Raw genomic sequence first — 27,877 nt, 5'->3', positions numbered from 1 at the left:
CATCTCGCCACAGGGCAGCCGAGGGCCTCCCCCAACCCACCTCGGAACTCTGTCCGGGGACGCCGGTGCCAGGGGGCGTTAAAGTCCCACTTCTTGCTCCCCCCCATCTCCTTGTTTGACCTCAAACCGCCATCCCGCGTGGGAGCGGAGAGCGGGTACAGAGTGGCCGCGGCGGGTGTCAGGGTGGCCGCGGGCTTCGGGCCCCGGAGGCTGCGGGGTCGCGGCCGCTTGGCCGCCGTTTACAACCTGCTGGATCCGTGCCAGCGACCGCGCTGCGAACAGCTTTCCACCATCCGGGCCCCGGGAAGGTGCCCGCCTCGCCTGCGACCCCCTGCCCATCTGGGGTGGGCGAGCCGGGCCGCGGTGGGGGCTGGGTGCGGCTCGAAGCGTGTGTTTGGGGTTTGTTGCCGGGGTTTCCCAGGCACTCTGCTCTGCCTCCGCCGTCCCCTCCCCCAAGGGTTTGTTTTGACAGGAAGCGTGCTGCTGGAGGGGAGGGGGGGCTGGAGGATTGGCCTGGGGGTGTGCAGACTCCTGGGGCGTCCCTCTACGGTCAGTTGGGGGAAGAGGCGGGAGATGCCAGTCGGGCCCGGGCTCGAACCCTTGGCCTCTCGGGGATGGCTTGTGCTTCCCCAAACTGCTCCTCTGGGTGGCTCCACCGGGTGGGTGGACGGACGGCCCAGATTGGAGGTGGCACGTGGACGAGCATGGTTACGTGTTTTCGTTAGTATTTGGAAAAGCTGTTCCATTAAAGGAGCGATTTCACAATGATCTAAAGTTTCCTTTTAAAATAAAAGTATTCAAATGCAAAAATCTAGTCAACATAGCGGTGATTGACAAATTAGGGTAGAGATGTGGAAACAGGCGTCAACAGTGGTACCCAAATGACTGAAGTTTGGGAAATAATTATCTTAGGTGGTTGTTCTGTTACATTAACCTTGAGAAACCAGACAAGTTGTCCTTGTCCCCAGTGGGCCCCTCAGCCCCCAAGATCCCTATGGGCCCCATGGTCTCCAGCCCAGCCAGAGACCTTGCTCTTTGCTACCATAACCAGGTTATCGCTGTGGTTCCCACTTTAGGAGGCTCCGTGCCTGCCTTTTCCTCTTGCCTCCAGGGATTTCATCCATCATTCTGGCAGCCGGTGGAGGTTGCCTCACATGCAGTGGCCCAGGGCTGAAGATACCCAGTCACATGTGGAAGCAGCTTCAATGCCATTTTGTGAGGGGTTGGGGCCCCCAGAGGAGGAAGCACAGGTACTAAAACAGGCCAGCCAGGGGTGTGAGGAAAAGTGTTTCCAAGTGTGAAAAGTGCCTAGAAATCCTTCCCCCGATGCTGTAATGTTATGTGTTGCGTGAACATCTGTTTTCTTAGACAATGACTGGCTTGTTGGCTTTTATCTAGCTCTTTGTTGGCTCTAATTTGATGAAGACCAGCATTCTGTAGCTGAATGGAGCAGGAACCTATCTCTCTGCTCTGTGGTTTATGCCTTGCTGCATATGAGTAACTTTTTAGCACTGCTGGCTGGGCCTGGTTCTAAAGCAGCATTTTGCAGAAGATGGAGATGTTCCATACCATCTACAGTTTGTTTTTTTTTTTCCTTCAGAACCCAGTCTTATTCCTCTGACTCCTTGCCCTTTACTACACATATGTGAATGCCTGTCTTTGCATTTGACCTTGATCTGGTCTTCAAGGATGACATCCACTAGATAGTTCGTGAAATTTCTCATTTCCACCACCCAACCTTGACCGGATGGTCTCCATTCCTCATACATGGCGCTGTTGGAAAATCTGTGTAGTTCACCTCAAAATGTTTTTGATACTAGTTGTAAGCAGTTAAGACTTCTGATGATATTTGAGTTTTAACTAGGGATTTTGCAGTGCTTAAAGAACGGCTCCCTGATAGAGGATTTTCCTTTACTCTAGTGGGGTGGTTGAGAATTGTTTTGGATAATAGACTCTTTCAGTGATGCCCTTCATGGTATAGCACTTTGAGCAGCCACCCCGGGGTAAGGTCAGCTCGTTACCACATATGTAAGTGTCCACGTGGTGTTGGGTAGATCGATTTGGCAGACTGAGAATGGAAAGAATGAACAACACACTACATTTTGTCCAGCCATCCTAGAGTGGTAGAAAGCATGGGCTTTAGGGATCCATGGCCTCGATTAGAGTTGTGCCTCTGCCACTGCTGTGACCCCTAGAGCAAAGTAATTTAACTTCTCTGAGCCTCAGGTTCTTATATATAAAATAGGGATAATAGCAATACCTTAGCTAGCAAGGTTATAATGAAGATTCAAGGAGATAAAACACTTAAAATGCTTATGGGGGCTGGGACATAATAAGCACACAATAGCTATTAGCTCTGATTGTTATTATTTGTTATCAATGAGCATTAAGAGAATGGAAAAACACGATGTAAACCTTGCTTTAAGCTCTGGAACTGTAAGTCTCTGCTGGTTTGAATTATTGGTGACTGGAAAATGTGTTTGGAATTGGAAAGGGGAGACAGCCCTTCCTGTAAGCAGCTTAAAATTTAGTGGGGAGCCAGTTATGTAAACAGCAACTATAGTACTTTAAGTGACTGCATAATGGGAATATGAGCAATGTGAGTGAGGCAGGAGAGAAGGAAAACCTAAGTGGTAATATGAATAGGAGTGTGGCCTAATTTGTTCATCAACGATATTCCTTGAGCTCTCCCTCTATCCCAGGAAGTGTTCCTAGCTCTAGTTGGCTGATTTAGATGGAGTGAGGATATCAGGGAAGGCCACTTTGAAGTTGTAACATTTAATTTCAAATCTGAATGACAACAAGGAGCCAATCACATGGAGATCGGGGAGAACAAGCGGGGCGGGGTGTGGGGGACACGGGATGCTGCGGAGAGACTCTAGCAGGTGCAAATGTTCCAGAATGGGGAGTTTGGCAGGTCTGAAGAACCTGAAGAAAGCCATTGTGTCTGTGGCAGGAAGGGTTACGGGGAGAGTGATACGGGATGAGGTGGGTAGAGGCCGGATCACAGAGGAATATAAACCATTGCCAGGAAACTTCTTAAGAAAAGGGAAACCACCTGGAGATGAGCTCTTAAAAGGGATGATTTATTTTGCCTCTTCTGAAGGGCTCTGGCCTATTTCCTGTTTTATTCTCTAGGCACTGTTCAAGAAGGACATTGGGACAAGTCTGTCTAGAAGAGCTTTTGTAATAGAGTGGTATCTAACTATCCCAGCAGTGGGAACAATCAAAATCTAAAAACTGCAGGAGCCCAGACTGTTCTGAATTAGACTTGAAGTTTTGGTTTAGTACTTCTCTTTTAATTTTCTGCTTGGAAATAATTTCAGACTTACAGAAAAAGTTGTAAGGACTGTACAAAGAACTCCCTATCGTCTACCTTTTGCTCATAATCACCTGTTAACATTTTGCTGCAGTGCTTTATTGTTTTCTCTTTTTCTCTCTCGTTAAATTAGTTGAGAGAAAGTTGCAAACATCATGGCCTTTAATTCCTAAATATATAATCACAGTACATGTATCAACTTTAGTAAATTAACATTGTTACACAGACAGTAGGTTCAGGTATTGTTACCTGCTGTCATTTGACCCAGTAATAGCATTTTTCCCCCCTCTGGTACAGGATCCAGTCTGGGATCATCTGTTACACTCAATTGTCAAGTCTCTTTTCATCCGGAACATGTCCTCAGCCTTTCTTTGTTTTTATGACATTGACATGTTTGGAAATCATAATCTCTTCTAGTGGTAATAAAATAATAGTTGGCTGTCAAGCACTTCCTAGGAGCTCAAGTACTTGACATAGACTATTTCAGTTCATCTTCACAACAATTCTACGAGGCAGATGTATTAATATCCCCACTTTGCAAATGGCAAACCAGAGTTCCCTCTCTCCAGTCAGTAAATATCAAGCATCAGGATCAAGAACCCAGACCACCTGACTCCAGAGCCAGTGTTCTTGCCTCTTGGACGTGGACATTTGCGTTGTCACTGGTGGATCTTTATAATCCTGAACCCATGCAGGAGCATTTGCAGATGAGTCTGCTACAAAAAGGAAATAAAGAAGTGAAGTTGGTAGTGTGGACACAGGCTAAGGAATCAACCCATTTCGCCTCCATCTGTGGTGGGACATAGGACTGTCCCCTTCAGGTTCTTGCACCCATTTCCCTCCTCTCTAAAATGTCAGTGATCATATTGCCATTCATTCAACAATAAGTGTTTAAGTATCTGCTGCATCCCAGTCATTGGTCTTGGAAGGAATTCCATAATATTGAATTTATTATTATTAAATGAAGAACAGTGCAATGAAAAATGTGATTATTCTCCTTGATGGTGACCCACTGTAGTATTGGAGGCTGTGCTTGGAGTTATACGCTGCTTTCACCTTTGACTTTACCTTTGGCCAGTAAGTAAATCCTGCAGGTAGGATGAGATGTGGTGTTTCTGAAAAGCTGTGTGGTTTGCTTGTAATTCCCAGTGGTGAAGTTTAAGTAGATCTAAGTTTGTCGGTATGAGAAGCATTACCTCTCTTAAAGAAATAGACTGGTTTTATTATCACTGTTGTAAGAATCCAAAATCGTTTTTAAAGCAGTCTAATTACCCTCAAGGCCTTGAGTCAAGTAGCTTTGTCCCCAGATGACTTCTATGGAAACCCGAGACCAAGAAAAGTAAGAACAGATGTGCAGGAACTTGCAGAAGACCATTTACACTGGGATGGGCCATTTGCTTTTAGCTTTTGTATTTCAGACAAGCGCAAAAGTTCTGTCCTGGGTTTACTAGCAGTGTTATCATCATGGGATAAAACAGTTCTCCCCTCTAGAGTAGTTTTTAATGCCTGAAATGATGATGATAGTAACAAGAAAAAATGCAAATAATACTAATAATAGTCATCATCTGTATCCAGTTTTCTCTGTGTCAGCCACTGTTCCAAGCACTCTACATATACTGACTAAATGAAGTCTCACGCTTGCCCTATGCATTAGGTGTTATTAGTATGCCTTAAGAAAACAGCCGTTTTCCTTATAGAATAATAATGGGCATTTGGGCTTCAAAGAAAAGCTTCTCCTTGGATGCACTAAAGCCCATTTGTGCTGTGGAGGCTTCTGCCAACCAAACAAGAGTTTCTAAACATTTTGAAGCTTTTATTTTGTGTTTTCTGTTGCATCCCCTGTGCCAGAAACTCTACTTCCAGTGAATTGTTGGAGGGAAGCACAGTTGCACATTAAGTATGTCTGCTGTAAGCACATTTAATGTCTCAGAACTTCCAGTGAAGCCTCACGGAACTCTGGGTTTATAGCATTTTAGCAATTCCTAGTTGAAAGGGACCTTATAGCCAGCCCAACCTGCTCAGAAAAATGAGGCGAAGAGAGCCGATGTGATGTGCATAAAGTCACACAGCAAATTAATGACAGACCCAAGCCTCAGACTCTAGACTTATAACTCCTAGCCTACATCTTTTTATTTTTGAACCTTTGTACTTTGCTGCCTTGTTAAACACAATTAAGGAACCTACAAAGTGTGCTGTTCGGCTGGAGTAGAAAAATGAAAGGGACAGTTAATAACTATTAACCCAGTTCATAAATTCCAATGGATGAAAGCTTTTATTCACCTTTACTTGGAAAAACAGCCAAAGTGAAGGAAAATTAAGAGCAGAGCATACAGAGCACAGTTGTTATAGTGGAATGACTGCAAAAAATAATAAGACGGAAACCAAGTTTAAGATAAATAAGAGCGTGGCCAGGATCAGGGAATATTGAGTCTTACACCTAACAAAGAAAGTTTAGGTGGTAGGTTCCCCGCTCCAGTGCTTGAACTTTCACGGTACAAGGCCTGCAAGTGTGTGATATCAGTTTGCGAATGTTCTGGTTGAAGCTGTACCAAATGGGATTCAATGATTCCGATTCAGCTGACGCCAAGTGAATACTTGTCACGTACTTGACACTGGCGATGGACGAGACACAGTCCCTGCCTTATTAAGGAGAGTCAGAAGTAGCCATGGGAGGAAAATAACTGTACAAGGGACTCAGCTCTGTCGTGGAGATTCGGGACGTGGTTGCAGATGTACAAAGAAGAGTGTCTGTCATTCACTCTGGCCAGAGGGTAAAGGCTTCCTGAGGAAGGTAGCACTTTCAAGAAGTGCCATCAGTGAGACATCAAATGTTGGCAGAGAGAGAGAGAGAAATCTAGAGGGAAGGGCAAGTATTCCATTTAGGATTGGGGTTTGGTGGCAGTGGAAGAGTTAGGGCAGACCCCTTTCTTCTGTCCTCTATTCCCTTCCCCCCGGCAGATGGGAATTAAAGCTCAAATAGAAATGGGGCGCCCGGGTGGTTGGTCAGGCATCCGACTTCTGCTCAGGTTATGGTCTCACAGTTTGTGAGCTCGAGCCCTGCATTGGGTTCTCCACTCTCAGCACAGACCCTGCTTTGGATCCTTTCTTCTTCTCTCTCTGCCCCTTCTCTCTCTCTCTCTCTCTCTCTCTCTCTCTCTCTCTCTCTCTCTCCTCTCCGTCAAAAATAAACATTAAAAAAACAAAAAAACCTCAAGTAGAATCTAGCTTGCCTGTGGTAAAGGAGGTTATTTCCCCACCGGAGTTGCAAGGGTCCAGGTTATCTTATAGCCTGTGTTCGTGGTAGTTGACGTTGGGACCCTAGGATAAGGCAACTATCTCTACATGGTAGCTTCCTGGCGGCTTCACTCAACTCCTGGCACAGTCAGCCTCCAATTAACGCTTTTCTGTTTGTGGAAATGATGGGCCGAGCAAGGGCACACTTTTACAACTGGCAGGGCTGAAGAAAGTTGTTTAAGGGAGGCCAGGGGCAAATGCCCTTGGGCATTTGACCTTTTAATAAGTCCCTCTCAGGTTCATCCTTGTCTCTGTTACCACACACGGGATAAAAAAATGGCACCATGTCTCTCAACAAAGGCTAGATTCCCCCATAGTCCCATGCGGCCTCTCCTTGTGCTTCAGCAATGCCTTGTTTCCCATTTTCTCATGTTCTGGCCTCTGCCACACACAGGTGTAGGTGACTGGACTTCAGAGACAGAGGAGTAGGACCCTGTCTCTTCCATTCACTGTTACCTTTCCCTGTGCTGCGACACAGTGCGCACTCAATATATGTAAGGAATCATTTGAAGAAACCGCTCAGGATTTCCAGACATACTGTGTGCAGCCGTGGTTTCAAGTTCTTGCAGCTTTCAAAGCTCTGTATACCTCATTGCCTGGGCTGGTTCAGATTTAAAGACTCAGTGAATCCTTACTATCATTACTGTCTATTCAGGATTTGAGGTGCCTTCCTCCTCGGGCCCAAGTTTCCTCTCTGTTTCAGCTAACGCCACACATATCAGAGTCAGTGCCTGCTGGGCTTTAGTTGAGCCTCCTGGGCTTAGGCCAGGGTATCCCATGTGCCCAGGATCCCCTTTCTAGGGGGTGACTGGGCCCAAGTGCCCTGCCTTTGTCTGGGAGGCAATCTGATGTTCCAGAACAGCACTGGATGTAGATAGAGTGAAGGGACTGGTTTTACGGCATGGTAAGTCCCCTTGTCCCGAAGTCTGTTCCACCGACCTGTGAATCAGGATCTTTGATGCCTGTTTGTTCATGGGGTGGTAGCGGGTCCTTAGTCGACTGTCAAATGCAGACCCAGGGTCAGGCTTTAGTCTTTATATGATGGCAGTCCATGGGAAAATGGAGAACGTGCAGACTTGCCAGCCAGAGATTTTAATTAGTCTTCTCCCTTCCCAAAGGGCTCATAAGGAACCAAAGAGGCTGATTTCAAAACTATTTTATTTAAAACAAAGCCAAAGGAACAGTAAGAATAGCTAAAATTTGCGTGCCATGCTAAGTACTTTATTAAGATTAATCCTATTTAATCTTCAAGACTGAACCCTATAAATTCAGTCTTTCAGCCCAGTTTTACTCATGAGGTAGGTGGGTAAGTAAGTGACTTTCCCAAGGGCACATGGCAAAAGACAGCACCAGCTTCTAACCTAGGTGGTCTGTCCCCAGTGCCCCATCCTCTCATACTCTTAAATTGCCATGTTTTAGCAACCCAGGAAGAGAGAGATTGTGTGTCTTCTGTACACTTTTAAGGGATCTGTTATTGCTGAGAGCTGCTCCTCATTCACACTGCGTATGTCCTGAGTAAGTTCCCACTTAGGGCTATGGGGTCCCTTTTCTGGAAGGCAGTCTTGGTGGCGTGGCCGGGCTGCTATGGGAAAGGAGAGGTTATCTTCTGGGGCCTTTCCAACACTGTGACACATGTGGGCAAAGCCGTCTATGTTGGAAGAAGCATCCGTGATGCTAGTGGAACCCCCACAGAGTGTTGACACAGGGTCTGTTTGTCTACACAGGTGTTATCCCACACTCGCGCGACACAAAATGCCCTTCAATGGTGAGAAGCAATGTGTGGGTGAAGATCAGCCAAGCGATTCAGACTCTTCCCGGTTTTCCGAAAGCATGGCTTCCCTCAGTGACTCTGAGTGCTCCAGGCAGAGTTTTACGAGCGACTCTTCCAGCAAATCCAGCTCTCCTGCTTGTAAGCTGACGGGGAGCAGGGGCTAGGGGTGGCCGAGGGGAGGTGGTTCTAGACATGTGTGCTGGATTTTAGAACTCCTAAATGAATGAGAGCAAAGTATAGACTCCCCCGGTTTCTAGATGTACCATAATAGCACTGCAAAGGCAGAAGTAAGTAGCCACTAACGTTTACCACCTAACCATTTTTATTTTCATTACAGTCTCTGATATGCTTTGCTTTGGCTATAAATCAGGTCCATAAACCCCACCTGTCTTTTCTCTTAAGCAGTGGAAAGCCACTCCCTCGTGAGATCACTTCTTGGACACATTCAAGGATAAATTCAAATTGGTCTTCTCTAATCATTGCCGATTTAAATGAAAGGAAACTTGCCCCAATTCAAGGGTCAGGCAGGAAGTGAAATAATCTAAAGGGTTTCCTACTGATTGCAAAAACTGTTGTGCAAATCACCCCAGAAAAGTAGCCACGAGGAGAATTACTACACTAGGGGCGTAAGAAAGAGTTCAAAAAGTGGCCACAGTGCAGGAGACGTCTTTTTCCCCTTTTGTGTGTGACAGCTCTAAAGGTGTGTAAAGCCAGCGTTTTTTCTTTTTCTTCTTTAGCTTTTTAATTGACATCTTGTATAGGAAATGTAACATCTTAAAAGACAAAGCAAATGCAGAAAGAAACAACAACATAATCAAATGCCCACTTCAAAAAGTTTGTTCATTTGTGTTTAAATTTGTGCAATCTCATTTTTAAAACATGTGGAAAGTACACGAGTGTAGAGAAAAGATTTTGCCTATATCACCCAAAAGCGACAGCTGGCAGCACTTTGTCACATTCATTTTTCACATTGACACATGTGTATATGTAGGTGTAGACTGTTTTCACTTAGAATTATAATTAAATCGTTTACCTATGAGGATATACTTTTAAAACATTTAGGGGTGCCTGGGTGGCTTAGTTAGTTAAGTGTCTGACTCTTGATCTCTGCTCAGGTCATGATCTCACGGTTCATGGGGTTAAGCCCCATGTCGGGTTCCACATTGAGCTTGGAGACTGCTTAAGATTCTCTCCCTCTGTCCCTCTCCTCTGCTCACTCTCTCTCTCTAAAATAAAAAAAAAATTTTTAATTAAAAAATGTAAATTACTTCATCAAATGACTATATAATTTATTTAATCATTGATTTATCATTGGACATTTAGTTAATTTCCTTTTTTTTTTTTTTTTTTTTTTTTTTTTTTTTTGGCTGTTACAAATAGTGCTTTATGGTACATAAAGCCTTTCCAGGAATTCCTTTGGATACAATTGGATTATTGGACCCCAGAGTACAGACATTTTTGAGAAGAATCTTAATGAGCCAGAGAATTGGGAAAAGAATTAACTAGCAGTCACCCAGCTTTCTGTGCTTTTTGTCATTTTTTATATTATATATATGGGATTGATGCCTCCAACAGGGTACCTAGGCATCTTGACGAGGGACTTTGCTAATTCCATATATCACCATTTTTTCCTCTTCTTCCCCCTCCTCTTCCTCATGGTCTTCCTCTTCTTCCTCCTTCTCCTCTTCTTTTATAAATTATTTTAGGTAGCAATATATTGCCAGTCAGTATTGTTTTTTGAGGAAATGATTTTTAAGTAATTGAAGCTAAGAGTTCCAATAGTGATTTTTAAAAGACATGACTTATTAGAACAATTTTCTAGAATAATCTTTAGAAATAATCAGAATAATTCTTTATTTACTACTTCTGACTGAAAAGTAAATTATCCAGTTTACCAGATTAATTTTATTTTAATCATCTACATTTATTAAGTTCTTACTATGTTCTTCTTTACTAATCACCTCAAGACAGCCCTATGAGGAGATATGTTATACCTAGTGAAGTCGAATGATAACAACCAATTGGTAAAAATTGGAGCCAAACCCAAGCATTATGCTATACCACCTATACTTTTAGAAGTTATAGTTTTAAGAAATCAGTTACTTCATTTTGAATGTGCTTAAATTAATGAGTTATGAATTACAGAATAAAAGTAGTCTTATCAAGTTCCTGCAGAGTACGTGTAATAAATGCAGATATCAATAGGTACTAAAATATAGGGTGATTTAATAAAAGAAAGGTAATTATAATAGCTTCTATTAATAAGATAGTCTCTAAAACACTTGAGAATTTTTTTTATCAATAGAGTAACTGAAACTATCAAAGGAGTTCTTAAATTTTTGAAGTCTTAAGTAGTAAGTAAGCAGAGGAATCTACCCAATTTAGTATGTATTCTTCTTACTTGTAAAACCCTGCATGTGTATGTTGGGATAACTTACACTGTGTCTGCATTCGGAGGCTTCACTGGATGACAACTTTTCCGTGACATGAACTGGATTTTGTTTTTCTTTCAGCAACAAGCCCTCCCAGGGTAGTAACATTTGACGAAGTGATGGCTGCAGCAAGGAACTTATCAAACATGACACTTGCTCATGAAATTGCTGTAAATGAGAACTTTCAATTGAAACAAGATGCCCTCCCTGAGAACAGGTAACCCGGAGGCATTTGTGTGTGTAAACTGAGCTGCAGATTCTCACACATACACACACACACATACACACACGTTCACACTGATTCCTAGAAGTCTTGTAAATATCCACTGAGAGTAAACATTGGTTAGTTCTCTAACACGGTCTTATACTTGTTTTCAAAACCCTCCTCTAGGGTACATGTTACCCATAATTTTAGAACTCAGTGTGTACGTCACTTTCTGTAGAAAGCGTTTCCTGACACTCCTGAGCATACCAGACCACATTAAATCCCCTTCCTAAGGATTCCTGTTGCCCCTTCTGCCTCCCTTTGTTAAGAAGTCTTTATGTTCAGTGTCTGTCTCTCCCATGTGACCAAAACACCGTAATGGAAGGACTATGTCTATATCATTTGGGGCTCTATCCCCATTGCCTAGCAGAATGCCTGACATACAGTACGTACTCAAGAAATGTTTGCAGATTGACTTATTAAAAACTGATATTCAGGTTGTAAAAGATAAATCAATGTAGCTGAGCTGCCGAAGTGCTAAGAACAGATGATCCAGAAGCGTCTGGTGGTAGGAATCACAACTACATGGGCACCCCTGGTTAACCTCAGTCCCTGCCCCCTCCCCAAAACCCGGGGATCTTTAGTTAGAGCCACACCCTATATCCTACCTCAACCTCTCTGACTTTGTTGGCTCATAAATTCCCTGGGACAGAGAAGAGAAAAGGCTTGAGGCCATAACTACAGGTAAGTCATCTTTAGAGGCAAAGTTAGCTCATGAATAATGGCATTAAATCTTCAACCTCACAGTATCATTTATAAATCCAGAGGCATTCCTATCAGTTAAGACAACATGTAATATTTGATTCTATTTAGAGGTTTTATGCTTATTTGTTTTAAAGCAGGAAAAATAGGAAACATAACAACTTTCCTTCTTTAAAATCCAGATTGTAGTCCTCCTGCTCCTGAGGACATTATTCATAATAATCACTAATATTTTTTAAGATTACTGGCCAAAATAGGTGTATCTGTTTGGTTTTCTATGGTAATTGCATTTCACCACGATCCTTCATACCACTCTACTGCTACACCCCTAGGCCAGGCCACCGTCATTGTCTGACCTCTACTCTTTCAGGCCTAATTGGTTGCCCTGTCTCCATCCTTAGCCCCCCATAGTCCATCCTCTCCATTCACATGGTAGCCAGAGTGATCATTCTGAAGGGTTAATCAGAGAAGGTCATTTCTTTGCTTAAAATCCTTCAGTGGTTTTCTATTACACTTAGAATACGAAACCCAAACTTCTACAAACCCATATGTTTGGCAGAAAGTATGGCAGCAAGGCTCCACTTCCTGACCACGTCTTTTACTCCTGTCCCTCCTGCCTGCTGCACTTCTGCCAAACTGGCTTCCTTGCTGACCTCGGAGTATACTGGCTTGATCCTGTCCCAGAAACTTTGTCCTTCTTCTTCCTTCTTTTTTAATGTTGTTCCCCTAGATTTGCACTGGCTGCTTTTTTTCTCCTCATTCAAGTCTCAACTGAAAGGTCACTGTGCTAGAGAAGCGTTCTTCAACCTCCCGGTGAAGGCAGCACCCTCTCCATCACTGTGTACCACACTGTCTTATTCTGTCTTCCTCATGGTTCTGAAATTGCCTTATTCATTTTTAATGTGTTTTGTTTTTGTCTTTCTGTCCCTGCTAACAGATAAGCTTTTTGAGAACAGACAACTTTCTTTTTTACTACAGTAACCGCAGCACCCAAAACAGGGCCTGGCACATATTGGATGTCATATAAACATTTATTGACTGACTGATAAAAATGAACGCTTGAAGTTTACAGTGTGAGAGTATTTGTGCTTTAAATTCAAAAGCTGTGAATACAGGCCATAGCAAAAGCAGTTGAGGATCAGGCAGACTCTGGATTTGAATCTTGGCTCTGCTGAGACCATTTCTGAGCCTCACGTTCCCCAAGGACGTGATGGGGACTAAAACGCTTCAAATGCGTGCTCATGGGCATCCGAGCGCCTGGACCATAAGGATTTTGATACTCTGGGAAATAGGAATACCTCTCTCCTTCCTTTTCTGCCTTAGCTGGAAAATGTGAGCAAGGAAAGCAAAATGCAAACTTAGGACAACTAACTTTATTTAAAAATAAAATAGCATGTTATGAGCTGTTGATTTTTCAGATGGCTTTTTACAAATGGCCAAGTTGTTACCTTTTAAAATGTGGCTGACTCTCATATTCTACTAAATATTGTCTTTGGGGGAAAAGACTTGGCAAAATACGTCTGATTTCTGATACCCAGCAAGAATGCTTGTAAATGATTTGATTGATCTCATTCCCCTCCCCCCCCACCCCCATCATCCTCCAGAAAATTAAAAAGCTAAAAAATATCTTTCAGCCTTTAGGAAACCTTACATTTAAACTCTGATGTCCCTGCAGGAGCTGTAAAGTTATAGCTCTTCCTTGGTCGATCCATTTAAGCCACGTACATAAGGCTGGTAAAGTCAAGAGTGAAAGTCCATCCCAGCAGTGTTTGTCTTTCTCATTGTTCTGAAGTTGCTCAGGAGGGTCAACACTAGAAATAGCATTTATGCTGAGTAAATCTAGTCAGGAAACTAGAATAAGTTTTAACATTTAAAGTTGCTGAGTAGAATATAGCATTTGCAGTTATGGAAGCAATTTTAACTCACACTCCTCAGAAAGCTGATTTTAATGTCTCATAGCATTATTGTATGTTTAGCTATTTGTACTCTAAAAAGGAAAAATAAGGACATGTGCATAACTATGAAGTTATTAATTTATTTATCATGCCTTCATCAAACACTCACTGTATGCCAGGTACCGTGCTAGGTACAGTGGCAGGTACTTAGAAGAAGTTACGGCCTCTGCCTGGGAGAGATGTATGCCATGTACAGGATGGAGACACCTAAGTAAGTACAGTGCAGGGAAATATGTGATTTTCCTAAAACTGTTGCCAAATGGTGTAGGAGTTCAGTAGGGATGTGTATTTAAATGTGCATCTATTTTAGTGCAGTGACATAAGGGGTGAGGCAAAGTGGCCACCTATTCTATTGTGAGCTCTTCCTGGGAAGGTTCCTATTCCAGCAGTGTGGTCTGGCTAACTTTAAATGGGACATCTAAGCTGTGGTTGGCAGCCTGTCCCATGCATGTCTCCTTGGGGCCAACCTGTTCTATTCCGTGCAATGAAACTTTAGCTGTTGAGGAAAGAGCAACTTTTCCATATCTCAGACCAAAAATCTAGAACACGTCTAAAGATCCAAAGAGCAGCTGGGCAAGGTATGGCATCTCCTTAAGGTACAATTTTAAGAACTTACTGAAAGCTGTAGCAAGAAGGCATTTTTAAAGTCGAGGGGAAACTCCTAGGACAGGATGTTAAATGACACAAGTGTATACTATACCTATAGATTATTCTCAGCTATATAAAAACATGCATTGAACAAGGGAAATATGTCAAAAGATTAAAATGAGATTATGGGCCATTTTTATTCTCTGTTTTTTTTTCTTAATTTTGTAATATTTCTACAATAAGCACATTTATTTCATAATCAGGAAAAATAGTGCTTATTTTTAAAAACAATTCATTTCCTTCCTGTAGCTTGGCCAGTCGAGTGAAGCACATTGTCCACCAGGCCTTCTGGGACGTCTTGCAGTCAGAACTGAATGCCGAGCCTCCGGAGTATGAACATGCCATCAAACTGTTTGAAGAAATCAGAGAGGCAAGTTGATGTTGTCTGTATTAATTAGTAATTCTTTTCCCCGAAGACTGTTTTTGTGTCCTTCAAAGGGTGCTGGAGATTCTTTTTGGAAAACTGAGTAAGTCCGGTCACTGGAAGGGTGTTTTCCAAAGTGCACTTCCCGGGGCGGGGTGGAGGCAAGGGGACTCCGGCAGTGGAAGGAGCGAGCGCAGGGTGACGCTTAGCACACAGAGGGGTTGGTCACAGCAAGTCAAGAGCACAGACTCAGGAGCTAGAAACCTGGTTTAGCAATGGGTTTAGCAACAGCTTTCCAATCCTTCAGTCTTAGCGTTCTGAGAATTGTAAGACTTAAATGATAGGGCGGAGTTTTAGTGAACATTCACGAAGCCCTTGCTCTATACCATACGCTAGATTATTCATTTATCGTTACCATAATGCTGTGAGGTAGTTACCACTGTTACTCTTACTGAATAAAAGGGAGCTGAGTTCCCTTACTTGCCCATGGTTACCCAGCTTTGAGGGATGGAGAGAGATTGGAACTGAAGTGCTCAGGCTCAGAGCCCGTCCTCCTAACCATGTGCTGTGTGTGTAAGCACAGTGTCTGCTGTGTGGTGAATACTCTGGATAGGTTGCCTAAGGAATATATAATAAATATCTTATACGTAAAATATACTAACGTAGCCCATGGGGTGTTTCCATCTGCTCTTCTTTAATTTTTTTTTAATGTTTATTTATTTTTGAGAGAGAGAGAGGCAGAGTGCGAGTAGGAGAGGGGCAGAGAGAGAGGGAGGCACAGAATCCGAAGCAGACTCCAGGCTCCAGGTTCCAAGCTGTCAGCACAGAGCCTGATGCAGGGCTCGAACCCACGAGCCGTGAGAGTGAGATCATAACCTGAGCCGAAGTTGGACACTTAAGCAAGTGAGCCACCCAGGCGCCCCTCATTTGCTCTTTTTTAAAGGGTTCTTTGGAGCCATTCCTTCCTTACGTGGTTTATTTGTAAACTATTTGAAGTTATTTCAGTAATACTGCTTCCTTGCCAGTTGCTCTCATTCTGGTAGTTTCAGTAACTTCCCATGAGTAGTGGCAAGTTGGAGGGGGGCTTTAATGCAGAAGGTAGAGCTTTCTTTTTAGATTTGAGACACTGGAGTGCTCCTCTGACCCACCACCAGTCAGTGTAGACTTCTGTGGCACCCAGGGCATTAAAATATGGACAAGGAGCTTGGTCTTCTAGACACTGAAATAAAAAATGACAACCCTTATTCACGTAAGAATGCCAGTAACTTTTCTTTCCTTTCCCTGTTAGATTCTCCTTTCTTTTCTGACTCCTGGCGGCAACCGGCTTCGCAACCAGATATGTGAAGTTTTAGACACAGACCTAATCAGGCAGCAGGCTGAGCACAGTGCTGTTGACATCCAAGGCCTGGCCAACTATGTCATCAGTATCATGGGAAAGCTCTGTGCTCCTGTGCGAGATGACGACATCAGAGAGCTGAAGGCTACCAACGACATCGTGGAGGTGCTGAGGTTAGCACTTTCCCTGCTTGCATTTTCTTTCTTTTTATTTGTTTGTTTATTTATTTTTGAGAGAGCGAGCACAGGACAGGGAGAGAGAGGGGGAGACAGAGAATCCAAAGCAGGCTCCAGGCTCCGAGCTATCAACGCAGAGCCCAACCCAGGGCTTGAACCCACAAACTGTGAGATCATGTCCTGAGCCTAAGTCAGACGCTTAACCGATTGAGCCAGACAGGTGCTCACGGCTTGCATTTTCTGAGAGTACCTTTCAGTTCATTCAAAAGGGAAGTGTGGGAATTGAGGAACACAGAATAATTTCTGGTCTTCCAAAGGAATCCTTGACCCTAGAAGAAACCAGAGAAGCAAGGAGCAAGTCAGTCATTTGCCCTGAACATAGAATTTTCAGATAGAATGACCTAACAAAGTTGTTAGTTGGTGTGGGGGGGGGGGGGGTGGCCCTGGAGATGCAGTGAGGAAAAAGACAGATACAGTCTCTGACCAGGGAGTTTATAGTCCAATGGGAAAACAGACCTCGGACAAGGAATTGCAATTGTGGTAAGTGCTATGGGAGGGGATGTACAGGGGATTAACAGAGCTTCTAGCAGAGGGACCTAATCCAGTCAAGGATCTAGGAAGAGGTCTTTATGAGTTAGGGTAATGGTAGCTGCTATGACACATAACCCCTGAACTCTTGGTGATTTAACAAGTATAAGTTTCTCATGTCACAGTCTGAAGCAGGGGTTCTTGGTCAGGCAGCTTTCCACATGTTATTTGGGGACCCAGGTTCCTTCTATCCTTGATCCCACTGTTGCCCAAGGCCCTTGGAGTCCTGTACATTCAGCTAGTGAATGGGAAAGAGATCATGGAAGGCATACCCAGTGTTCAACCTCTTCAACCCAGAAGAGACAGATTCCACTGACTGTAACCAGTCCTGTGGTCCCACCTAGTTTGAAGGAGGCCTGGGAAACGTGGTTGCTGTCTGGAAATACATTTCCCTAGCCACAAATATACACTGTGGAAAAAGAGCACAGACCTTTGGTGGTCACCTAACCATTTCTGCCACTGCTTCCCTGAGGAAATGAGGTATACTTTAAAATTGTAAGGGTCTAATTCTGGCTGTATAAACAATAACTTCTTTGTGATCCCAGAGGAAAGACGAGTCTATAATAGTTTTCACCAATGAGAGGAACTCCCCCCACCCCCACCTTTTTTTTTTTTTTTTTTGTGAATACAGCCACGTTGAAAATTAAGTTTTAGGTAATAGTATTGGAAAGGTAGGAGGAGGAAACTGGTATGCATAGAGCAGGTAACTTACATTACTAACTGGGGCAAGTCGATAACCTCTCAAAGTCATACTTTACTCCATTGGTGAAATGGGCTGTATGTGCCCGTAGAGTTGTGTTCAGCTCTGGCATACAGTGACTCTTCAGTTGCAGAATCCATGCTCTGAGTTACCTTATTACCCACGTGTGGTATCACATCTGTGGTCTTCATCTTGGTCATCTGTCGAGCACCTACTGGGGACCACTGTTCCCTCCATGATGCGTTCATAACCTCATCGACTCTCTACAACATCCCTCCAAGACTGATCTTGTCTCTTCTTGCACAGATGAGGAAACTTGCACGGAGAGATTGAGTAACTTATGCCTGGCCACAGAGCTGGTCAGTTGCAATGCTGCATTTGAGCCCAGGCGTGCCCAATTCGAAACTGAAGTATTTTTCCCCTGTGCCTTACTTCCCTGTCCTTTTTCTTCTTTTCTCCCCACCCCACCCATGTTCCCTTAGGAGGAAAAACCAAGTACACTATGTGCAGACTCCTTAAAAGTTTAGGGCTTTCCAGTGAAAATTCCTTCTTGAATCTTTGTCTCATTGTTAAGACTCATTGCTTATGCTTTCTACTGTCTACCAATTCACTGCTGGGTGTAATGGATCAGCTGGAGGTATTGTATTTGCTAAAGCAAATACTCTTGAGATCTGTGAAGAATAAATTTGGGATGCATGTGTAATGCCTTCTATGAAAAGTGACCTTGCCAATGGCAGTTGGAATTTCAAAACCATTTGGGGGATGTTTATATTTTCCAGCCTGTAAAATAGATTGCAGTTAATGAATTTCAGCTTAATTTCTTAATCACCTCTTTAACTATTTTCACTCTAAAATTTTTAGACAAATATTTCATGTCCTGGACCTCATGAAAATGGACATGGTCAATTTTACAATTAGGAGTCTTAGACCACATCTTCAACGCCAGTTGGTGGATTATGAGAGAACCAAGTTCCAAGAAATTTTAGAAGAAACTCCAAGTAAGTACAATATAATGTGTATATGTTGAAACTAAGTGGAAATATGATGCGTTATATTTTGGTATCTTAAGGAGTGTCACTAAAGAATTTTGACTTTTCTGTTAAACATTTTTGTAACTTCTAAAATCGACATCACAAATTTATAGCTGTTTGCTGTGTCTCAAGCACTATTCATTTCTTCATGTATTAAAAAATATATATGTATTGAGCACTTGCTGTGCCCCAGATACTAGGATTGCTGTGGATCCCAGTTGCTGTGGATACCGCGGTGAACAAAACAATGTTGTGACCCCTGGGGAGCTGACATTCTAGTAGGCATGACAGACAAACAAATAAGCATGTATTGTCAGATGTGTTAAGTGCTATGAAGAAAAGTAGGAAAAAGGGCAGATAGCAATGGGGCAGGAGTGGGGGAGGTGGTGTTTTTTAAGACAAGGTAGACCGAGATGAGAAGACCTCTCTAAGAAGGAACGTTTGAGCAGAGTTTGCAAAGGGAAGAGGAAGGGGCATATGAAGAAGTGAGAAAAGAACATTCCAGCCAGAGGGAGCTGCAGGTACGAAGGCGCTGAGACAGAAGCGTGTGTGTGAAGTTGGACAGACACACCACAGGTAGTGTGGCTGGAGTAGAGCGGGCAGGGAGAGAGTGGGCGGAGACGAGGCCAAGAGGTAGACAGAGGCAGGTCACACAGAACCTTGCTAGGAAATGAGAGCTTAGAGTTTATTCCAAGTGTTGACAGGAAGTCATTGGAGAGTTTTGTGCAGGGGAGCAACATGTGATTTGCATTTTTAAAGACCGCCCTGGCTCCCGGGTAGAGAGAGAATAGATGGCACGGGAGCAGAGAGGGAAACAGGGGCACCATGTAGGCGGTACTGTGGCTGCATGTGCAAGAAATAATGGTTCATCTGGCAGTGGTGGAAGTAGATAGACGGGGTCAGATTCTGGATGTGTTTTGAAAGTTGAACAAGACGATTTGCTGGAAGTTGGATGAGGAGAAAGGAGAGGAGGTGATGATGCTAAGGTTTTCGCGTGAGCAGTAGGGTGAACAGTGATGGTTGTTAGTGGGGTGGGCAACTAGGGGAAGGCAGGTAAGGAGATGGTATGGGATCGGGGTTCAGGTTCACGTATATGAACCTTGAGATCTTCATGGCATCAACATGGGCATGTCAGGTAGGTGTTTGGATATAAAGGACTAGAGTCCAGGGGAATGGTGGGTACTAGGGATATACATTCAGGACTCACCAGCATATTTGTGATAGATCAAGCCAAAAAACTGAATAATAGTTAACCTGAATAAAATGCTTTCTATATGCCAAGCACTTTACCTGTGTTAACTAATTTGATCTTTGTGACAACTTCAGGAAATTACCCCCCATTTTATAGATGAGGAAACTGAGACACAGAGAGGTTAGATCACTTGCCTCCATAACACAACTTGTAAGTTATGGAGCTGGGACTCACCCAGGTGGTCTGTGTGCACTGTTCATACTCTTATCCACAGTATTGCACTGGGTGAAATTACCTGGGAGTGAGTGTAGATACAGAAGGGGCCTGACCTGGAACTCTAGAGCATCTAGAGATCGACAAGAGCAGACGGATCCAGCAAAAGAGACTAGGAATGAGTAGAGCTCAAGAGGAAGGGACGGAACCAGCAACGGTGACTGTGAAAGAGCAGCCAGAGAAGTGAAGGAAGCCAGGAGCAGGTGATGTTCTGTAGGACAAGTGAAGAAAGTGTTCAGACAGTGAAGGCATGATCTGCTATGTCATGTATTGCTAAGTGGTCAAGAAAGAGGAGGCCAAGGCTTGACCGTGGGTATGACTGTATGAGAATCCTTTATAACCTTGATGGGAGCAGTTGCGATGGACTGGTGGGCATTAAAGTTGGACTGGAAGAGGGGTCAAGAGAGACTGGGAGTAGACAAAGTAGTACCTCAATGAATCCTCACAGTTACTCAGTTAAGTAGGTACTGTTAGACCCCTTATTTCACAGGGGAGGAAACTGAGATGCCAGATGGTGCACAGCTGGTAAAAGGCTGGCTGACTGATTCCTTCATTGGCAGACTCTTAACGCTGGCTTCTGGGCTGTAATTAACCACAATATAAGGCCGTTAGGTGACCCACCCACCTCATCCCACCCCTCTTGGACGGAGCTTTCCTGTTAAGATAGTCAGTAGGGTAGTCTTAATTGTGAACAAAACCAAACAAGTGCCACTTTTAAAGGGACTCCAAGAGCCTGAAGCATGTCCAGGGAAGAGGGCATGGGTTACGAAGGGTCACATGAGGAGCCGTCCATGAAGCTGTGTGTATTCTGCTTGGTAACGGGATGTGCCTGGGCGGTGAGCATTGCCTTCCCTGTTGGTATTGAATCAGGGACTTACGGTTAAGTTCTGCAGGGCAGACTAGGATCCACGGAGGGGAGTAGCAGGCAGCCAGTTTTGACATTTATAGCAGCTACAGCTGTTTTAAATTTGGAATGGGCCTCTCTAGTACTAATAGTACTCAGTGCTAGCTATCATTTTGTTGAGCACTTATTATATGCTACGTCCTTACTATGTGCCAACACTCTGATTAGCCCATTCAAGCCTCACAATAGCCCTGTGAAACTGGTACTATTATCACTCACTGTTTACAGATGAAGAAATTGAGGTTAAGGTACTTACCCCAGGTCACTGCTGAAGCCTGGATAACCCAGACATGTCTCTGCCCCAAATCTTGTACGCTCAACCACTACGCAGCACTGCCTCTCTCCAAATGAGACACTGACCGCCTTTGGGGGATCTCCAGAGGGGGCGCTAGCACTGAGTGGTGGATATGACTAGATGACTTCCAACCATCCTTCCACAACAAAAATTCTGTGACTTCAGGGCTGTATTGTTTTAGCTTTAAAGGGAGAGAGGGATTAGTGGAAACAGAACCCTGCATAGAACCTGAATCTGAAACCTGAACTACGGTAACTATGTTCATAGCAGTGTTTTCCTTTCCAGCACGTTACTGGTTGGTTTCATTTGTATGCCTGTGTACGTGTGTGTGCAAATGTCTCCATGTCTCGAATCAAGATAGCTTGTCATTTGGAGCGAATTCCTTAATATTGGGTTGAATGACAGTTTTGATCATCTTAAATGATTTGTTTCTGTCCTTAAAACTCAGGCTTAGTGACCTGCATTTGTACGTTTCACATTGACTTGGATATTTCCAGAGATTTAAGAATAGAATATATCCAGTTGTGCATATAGGTCATTATTGCCCAGCTCTGAATATGTTCCCAGAGAAATCAAGAGTCCAGGAAGCAGAGTGTACGTCAGCTGTTAATTATATCCTCAAGTCACTTTGCCAAAAGTCGGCCACTGTGCCCTAATATCAAAATAAGAGCCTCACAGGAACATGCAGAAGCACAGAAGAGTTGGATTTTTTGTGTATGTGATTTTTATAAAATAATTATTGGAAAGTTAATAGAGAGGAGTACTGTAGATTTCTGAACTGATTTCAGAAAAGAGTTTATTTTGCCAACAGAGAGATTTTATGTAATTTCCTGATTTACAAGTCTTAGGCACTGATTGGTCACATGTACAACATCAACAAGATGACCACATCAGGTCCAACAACTGAATTACCCGTGGAAAGAGTAACAGATTACCCCGAGGGGGCCAGACCACAGGTAATTTCTAAGATACTCAGCAAGAAAAGGTTTTTATTTATTTAGATAATATCTTATATCTGATAAAATATTCTCATAGAACTTCATTTCATGTGATTCTTTCAAAAATCCTACGAGACGTAAATATTTTTCAAAAACCGATGAAACTGCATTGTGATTGTCTTTGCCTGGCACACAAGGCAGTCAAGGACTACTAACGGAACATTCTGAAGATGAGCCAACTGATACTGAGCGATGGCCTGCCCAAACACAAGAGCTCCTAATAAGTAGTGGAGCGAGGACTGGAAGCCAAGTCTCCCGCATCCAAGCCAAGATTTAACCAAGCTGCTGCTTTGGCTGCTTTCTTTGGATTTTTCACTTTTGTGTTACATCAACTGGGTTGTATGGCAAGCAACAGAAACTAACTCTGGCTGACTTGGCAAAAAAGGAAGCGAATGGAAGGACGGGGGCAGTTCACAAAAAAAGCTAAAATACCTGAGCCTGAACAAGGCCAGAAACCAGGAGAGCATCAGGAATCTGGGCAGAAAAAAATAAGGGAAAGTTCCCAGCTCCATCATCAGAACCGTTAACGTGTACTTTAAAATGGGCTATCCTTGGGGCGCCTGGGTGACTCAGTCGGTTAGGTGTCCGATTTCAGCTCTGGTCATGATCTTGTGGTTTGTGGGTTTGAGCCCCAAGTCAGGCTCTGTGCTGAGGCTGGAGGCTGCTTCAGATTCCGTGTCTCCCTCTCTCTCTGCCCCTCCCCCACTCACACTCTGTGTGTGTGTGTGTGTGTGTGTGTGTGTGTGTGTGTCTGTCAAAAATAAATAAACATTAAAAAAATTAAAAATAAAAGAAAGAAAGAAAATAAAATGGCCCATCCTTGAATGCTGTAGTCACCCTTCAGGTCCCAGGAAAGTCTGATGGGCATGTGATTCCGCTAGGCCAACCCCAGGGGGTCAGGGGGCTTTCCTGGTCAGGGACCTCTTAATTGATATTCACAAAAGAAAGCATGGAAAGAGGGAAAATGATTTCTCAAAGAAATCAGTACCAAGGGACACCTGGTTGTCTCAGTCTGCAGAGCATGTGACTTTTGATCTGGAGGTTGTGAGTTCAAGCCCCATGTTGGGTGTGGAGCCTACTTAAAAAAAGGAAGAAAGATGGGGTGCCTGGGTGGCGCAGTCGGTTAAGCGTCCGACTTCAGCCAGGTCACGATCTCGCGGTCCGGGAGTTCGAGCCCCGCGTCAGGCTCTGGGCTGATGGCTCGGAGCCTGGAGCCTGTTTCCGATTCTGTGTCTCCCTCTCTCTCTGCCCCTCCCCCGTTCATGCTCTGTCTCTCTCTGTCCCAAAAAATAAATAAAAGTTCAAAAAAAGAAAAAAAAAAAAAAAAAAGAAAGAAAGAAATCAGTACCAAAAGAAGGGAGGTGAGGTGTTGATAGGCATAAAAGAGCAGGTGTCATGGATAAGGGAACTATATTCTTCTAACTGAAAATCGGGGCAGTTAATCTGAATATTTTCCAGAATACTGAAAAGGGGAGCGATCTTTGCACAACATCGGGGGCTCCCATTCACATATTCTGCACCATTCTCTTAGTTTATGTGAATACTGCCTGCTCAGAATTGTACAGGCCATCCCCCAAATCCAGGATGTGGAGTTGTTGCCTTTTTAGGGGTCACTCAGAGTTCAATCTTAGGTACCAGATTTCATGCTTAGCTACCATATTAGAAGTCAGCAGACTTCAAGGAATTGTATTCCTTGAAGAATCTATGTATGACTACGCTCGATACATTCATCTTGGAAAACTCAAATACTAAACTCATTCATACTAAACGGGGAGGTTTTACAGGACATTCCCCTGACTACTATTTCTAGTACTAAATAGCACAATCAATGGCTCTTACATAATGTAAATATTTGTATGTGTGTTTAGTGTTGATGAAGCTGTATGCGACTTCAACCTGCATTTACTAGGGTTAGATTCAGTGACTTAGTTGGCCAATCCATAACCTATATCCCTTTTTTAAACTTCATTGGAGTATGCTATTCATGCAATAAAAAATGTGCCCACTTTAAGTGTGTAGTTCTGAGTTTTGACAAAAGAATATGCTCCTATAACTACAACTACAAACAAAATATAAAACATTTCTGTCATTCAAAAAGAACCCTCTTGACCCTTATAGTCAACCTCCCCCCAAAGGTAGACACTGATAAAACTTTCATTATTGTAGATCAGCTTCGCCTCTTTTAGAACTTCATATTAAGTGGAACGACACTCTGTGTTCACTTTCTTCTCCAACTTCTTTTACTAAACTAGTAAGATGTTTGAGATTCATCCATGTTGTGTATGTATCAATAGTTTGTATTACTGAGAAGTATCCTGTTATATGATTATACCATACTTTGTTCATGTACCTGTTGATGGACATTTGCATTGTTTCTGGTCCTAGGCTACTATGAATAAAGCTGCTGCAAACATTTGTGTACCAGTCTTTGTGTGTGCACATGTTTCCATTTCTCTTGTATAAACACCTAGGAGTTGAATGGCTGGGTCATTATGTTAAATATGTGGTTAACTTTATAAGAAACTGGTAGTTATTTTCCAAAGTGGTTGTACTGTTTTATACTCGCCATCAATGTATGATGGTTCCAACTGCTTTACATTTTCACCGACACTAGGTATTATCAGTCTCTTAAATTTGACCCTTTATAGAGGGTGTGAAAGTAGTATCTCATTGTGGTTCTAAGATACATTTCACGGATGATGAATGATGTTGAGCATCTTTTCATATGCAAATAGCCATTTATCTTTTTATGTGAAGTGTCCATTCAAATATTTTGCCCCGTTTTTAAATTTGGTTGTCTTCTTATTGAATTGAAGAGCTCTCAATATATTCTGGAAACAAATCCTTTGTCAGATTTGTTGTGAAAATTTCCCCCATCTGTGTGTGGCTTGCCTTTTTCATCTTCTTAACACTAATCTTTGAGAAAAGAGAAGTTTTTAATTTTGATGAAGTCCAAATTATAACATTTTATTTTATTTGTGGATTTAATGGTTTGTCTACAAAATCTTTAGGTATCCCAAGATCATAAAGATTTTTTTGAATATTTTCTTCTAGAAGGTCTATAGTTTTAGGCTTAGGAATCATTTCAAGGTAATATATTTCAAGGTTCACATTTTTCCATATGTGTATCTACTTCTAGCACCATTTACTGGAAAAAGACTATCTTTTCTCTCTTAACTGCTTTGGCAACTTTGTTGAAAATCAATTGGCTATACATTTGTGAGTCTGTTTCTAAACTTTTTATTCTTTTTTTTAATTGAGGTATAATTTGCATACCATAACATTAATTTTTTAAAGTGTTTAATTCAGTGGTTTTAGCATAAGGTTATACAACCATCATCAGTATTTAATTCCAAAAGATTTTCATCACCTTATGAAGAAACCCCATACTCACTACCAGCTTCCCATTCCTCCCTTCCCTTAGCCTTTGACAACCACTGGACTGCTTTCTGTCTCTAATCTCTGGATTTGCCAATTATGGACATTTCATATAAATCACATCATACAATGTGTGGCTTTTTTGTGTCTGACTTCTCTCACTTAGTATAGTATATTCAAGATTTACCTATGTTGTAGCACATATCACTTTTTTAAACGTTTGTTTGAGAGAGAGAGTGTGCACACAGGAGGGACAGAGAAAGAGGGAGAGAGAGAAATCCCAAGCAGGTTCTGCTCTATCAGTACAGAGCCTGATATGGGACTCTCTCCCACGAACGGTGAGATCATGACCTGAGCCGAAATCAAGAGTCGATGCTTCACCAACTGAGCCATCCAGGCGCCCCTTTACTTCATTTTTTTTTTAATTGGATTCTATCCTATTCTGTTGATCTATATGTTTTCTCCTAGCCAGTACTACACAATCCTGATATTGAGGCTAAGTCTTGAAATCAGGCAGTGTTAGAGTTCCATCTTTGTTCTTCTTTTTCAAAATTGTTTTGTCTATTACAGGTCCTTTGAATTTCCATATGCTTTTTTAACTAGTTTATCAGTTTCTGCAAAACTGCCAGCTGGGATGGTGACTGGAATTATGTTGAATTGACATCTTAATAATAGTGAGTCTACTAGTTTGTGAACTAGGTATCTCAAATCTAATTTGTTTCAGCAGTACATTTTATTTTTTATTTTAAAAACAAAATTTTTTAATGTTTATTTTTGAGAGAGAGAGAGACACAGAGTGAGAGCGGGGGAGGGGCAGAGAGACAGAGAGAGAGGGAGGTATAGAATCAGAAGCAGGCTCCAGGCTCCGAGCTGTCAGCACAGAGCCCGATGTGGGGCTTGAGCTCACAAACCGTGAGATCATGACCTGAGCCGAAGTCGGGCGCCCAACTGACTGAGCCAGCCAGGTGCCCCTGTTTCAGCAATACACTTAGTTTTGGTGTATCAGTCTTGTACTTACTTTGTTAAATTTAATCCCATTTATTTTATGTTCTTTGATGCTGTTATAGATGGTATTTTGTAAGATTTTTATTTTCTAGTATATAGAAATGTAATTGGCTTTTGAATATGCACTTTGCATGCTGAGAACTTGCTAAATTCACTTCTTAATTCTAGTAGTTTTTTTGGAATATTCCTTAGGGTTTTCTGTATCTATAATCACACTGACTGCAAATAAAGACAGCTTTACTTCTTTTTAAAAACCTGTGTGCCTTTTATTTCTTTTTCTTGCCTTATTGCATGGACTAGGACATCCAATCAGATGTGCAATAGTAGTCTTGAGAGAGGGCATCTTTGCTTTTCTAGGGGAAGAATGTTCGTTTGACTCTTAAGTATGATATATGTCATACTTAAGCCATGTCAGCTGCAGCTTCTCATAGATGTCCTTTTCTGTATTGAGGAAGCTCTGTTTCTAGTTTGCTGAGAACTTTTATCTAAATAGGTCACATGTTAAATTTGGTCACATGCTGTTTCTGTATGCTGAAGTGATCATTTTTTCTCCTTTATTATGATAATGTGCTGAATTACAGTGATTGATATTTTTCTTGTTTTTAAAATTTATTTATTTTGAGAGAGAGAGAGTGCGAGTTGGGGAGGGGCAGAGAGAGAGAGAGAGGGGGAGAGAGAATCCCAAGCAGGCTCAGTGCAGAGATCTCACGAAACTGTGAGATCATGACCTAAGCCAAAACCAACAGTCAGATGCTCATCCGACTGAGCCACCCAGGCACCCCCAATATTCTTCTAATGTTAAACCAAGTTTGCAATCCTGAGATGTTTATCCCACCCCTTATTCATGCTGTATTACTTTGCCTTACTAATACTTTACCTTGCTAGTGCTTTCTTAAGGATTGTTGCATCTATATTTTTAGAAAGAGATCATTCTGTAACTTTCTTGTAATGCCTTTGCCTGATTTTGGTATCAGGGCAAAGCTGGCCTCATAAAATGAGTTGAGAAGTATTCCCTTTTCTGCTTTCTGAGTTTACAAGAAACACCTTGCACTGTGGGCATTAGTAAACATTTTACTGGATGACGGTGGGAAAGGAAAGATTGCTGCAGGCCTGGAAGACCAATCAACTTGTCAGTCTGGAGGAGACTGAGCCATTCCCTAAGCCAGGGTTACTTCCAGAGATGCTGAAATAAATTGGAAACCTACTGGGTCTCTCACGCCAGACACAGAGAGCAGAGGTTTTTGAGCACCC

The 27,877-nt window shown here is 42.7% G+C and overlaps 1 protein-coding gene across 1 annotated transcript in view; it reads left to right on the top strand.

The window, feature by feature from the left end:
• TCP11L2 (t-complex 11 like 2) overlaps positions 1–27,877 on the top strand; it is a 40,983-nt gene that overhangs the window by 208 nt on the left and 12,898 nt on the right. Inside the window, exons 2-6 of the mRNA XM_025927036.2 lie at positions 8,338–8,522; positions 10,898–11,033; positions 14,636–14,756; positions 16,039–16,259; positions 18,412–18,548. Coding sequence (XP_025782821.1) covers positions 8,366–8,522; positions 10,898–11,033; positions 14,636–14,756; positions 16,039–16,259; positions 18,412–18,548 — 772 coding nt within the window. The 5' untranslated portion in view covers positions 8,338–8,365. The remainder of the gene's footprint in view (positions 1–8,337; positions 8,523–10,897; positions 11,034–14,635; positions 14,757–16,038; positions 16,260–18,411; positions 18,549–27,877) is intronic.

The sequence above is a fragment of the Puma concolor genome, chromosome B4, assembly GCF_028749965.1.
Source record: "Puma concolor isolate L17-30 chromosome B4, mPumCon1.1.hap2, whole genome shotgun sequence".
NCBI classification, from domain to species: Eukaryota; Metazoa; Chordata; class Mammalia; order Carnivora; family Felidae; genus Puma; species Puma concolor.
The sequence above is the reverse complement of the archived record's forward strand: the minus strand, read 5'-3'. Positions and strand labels throughout refer to the sequence as shown.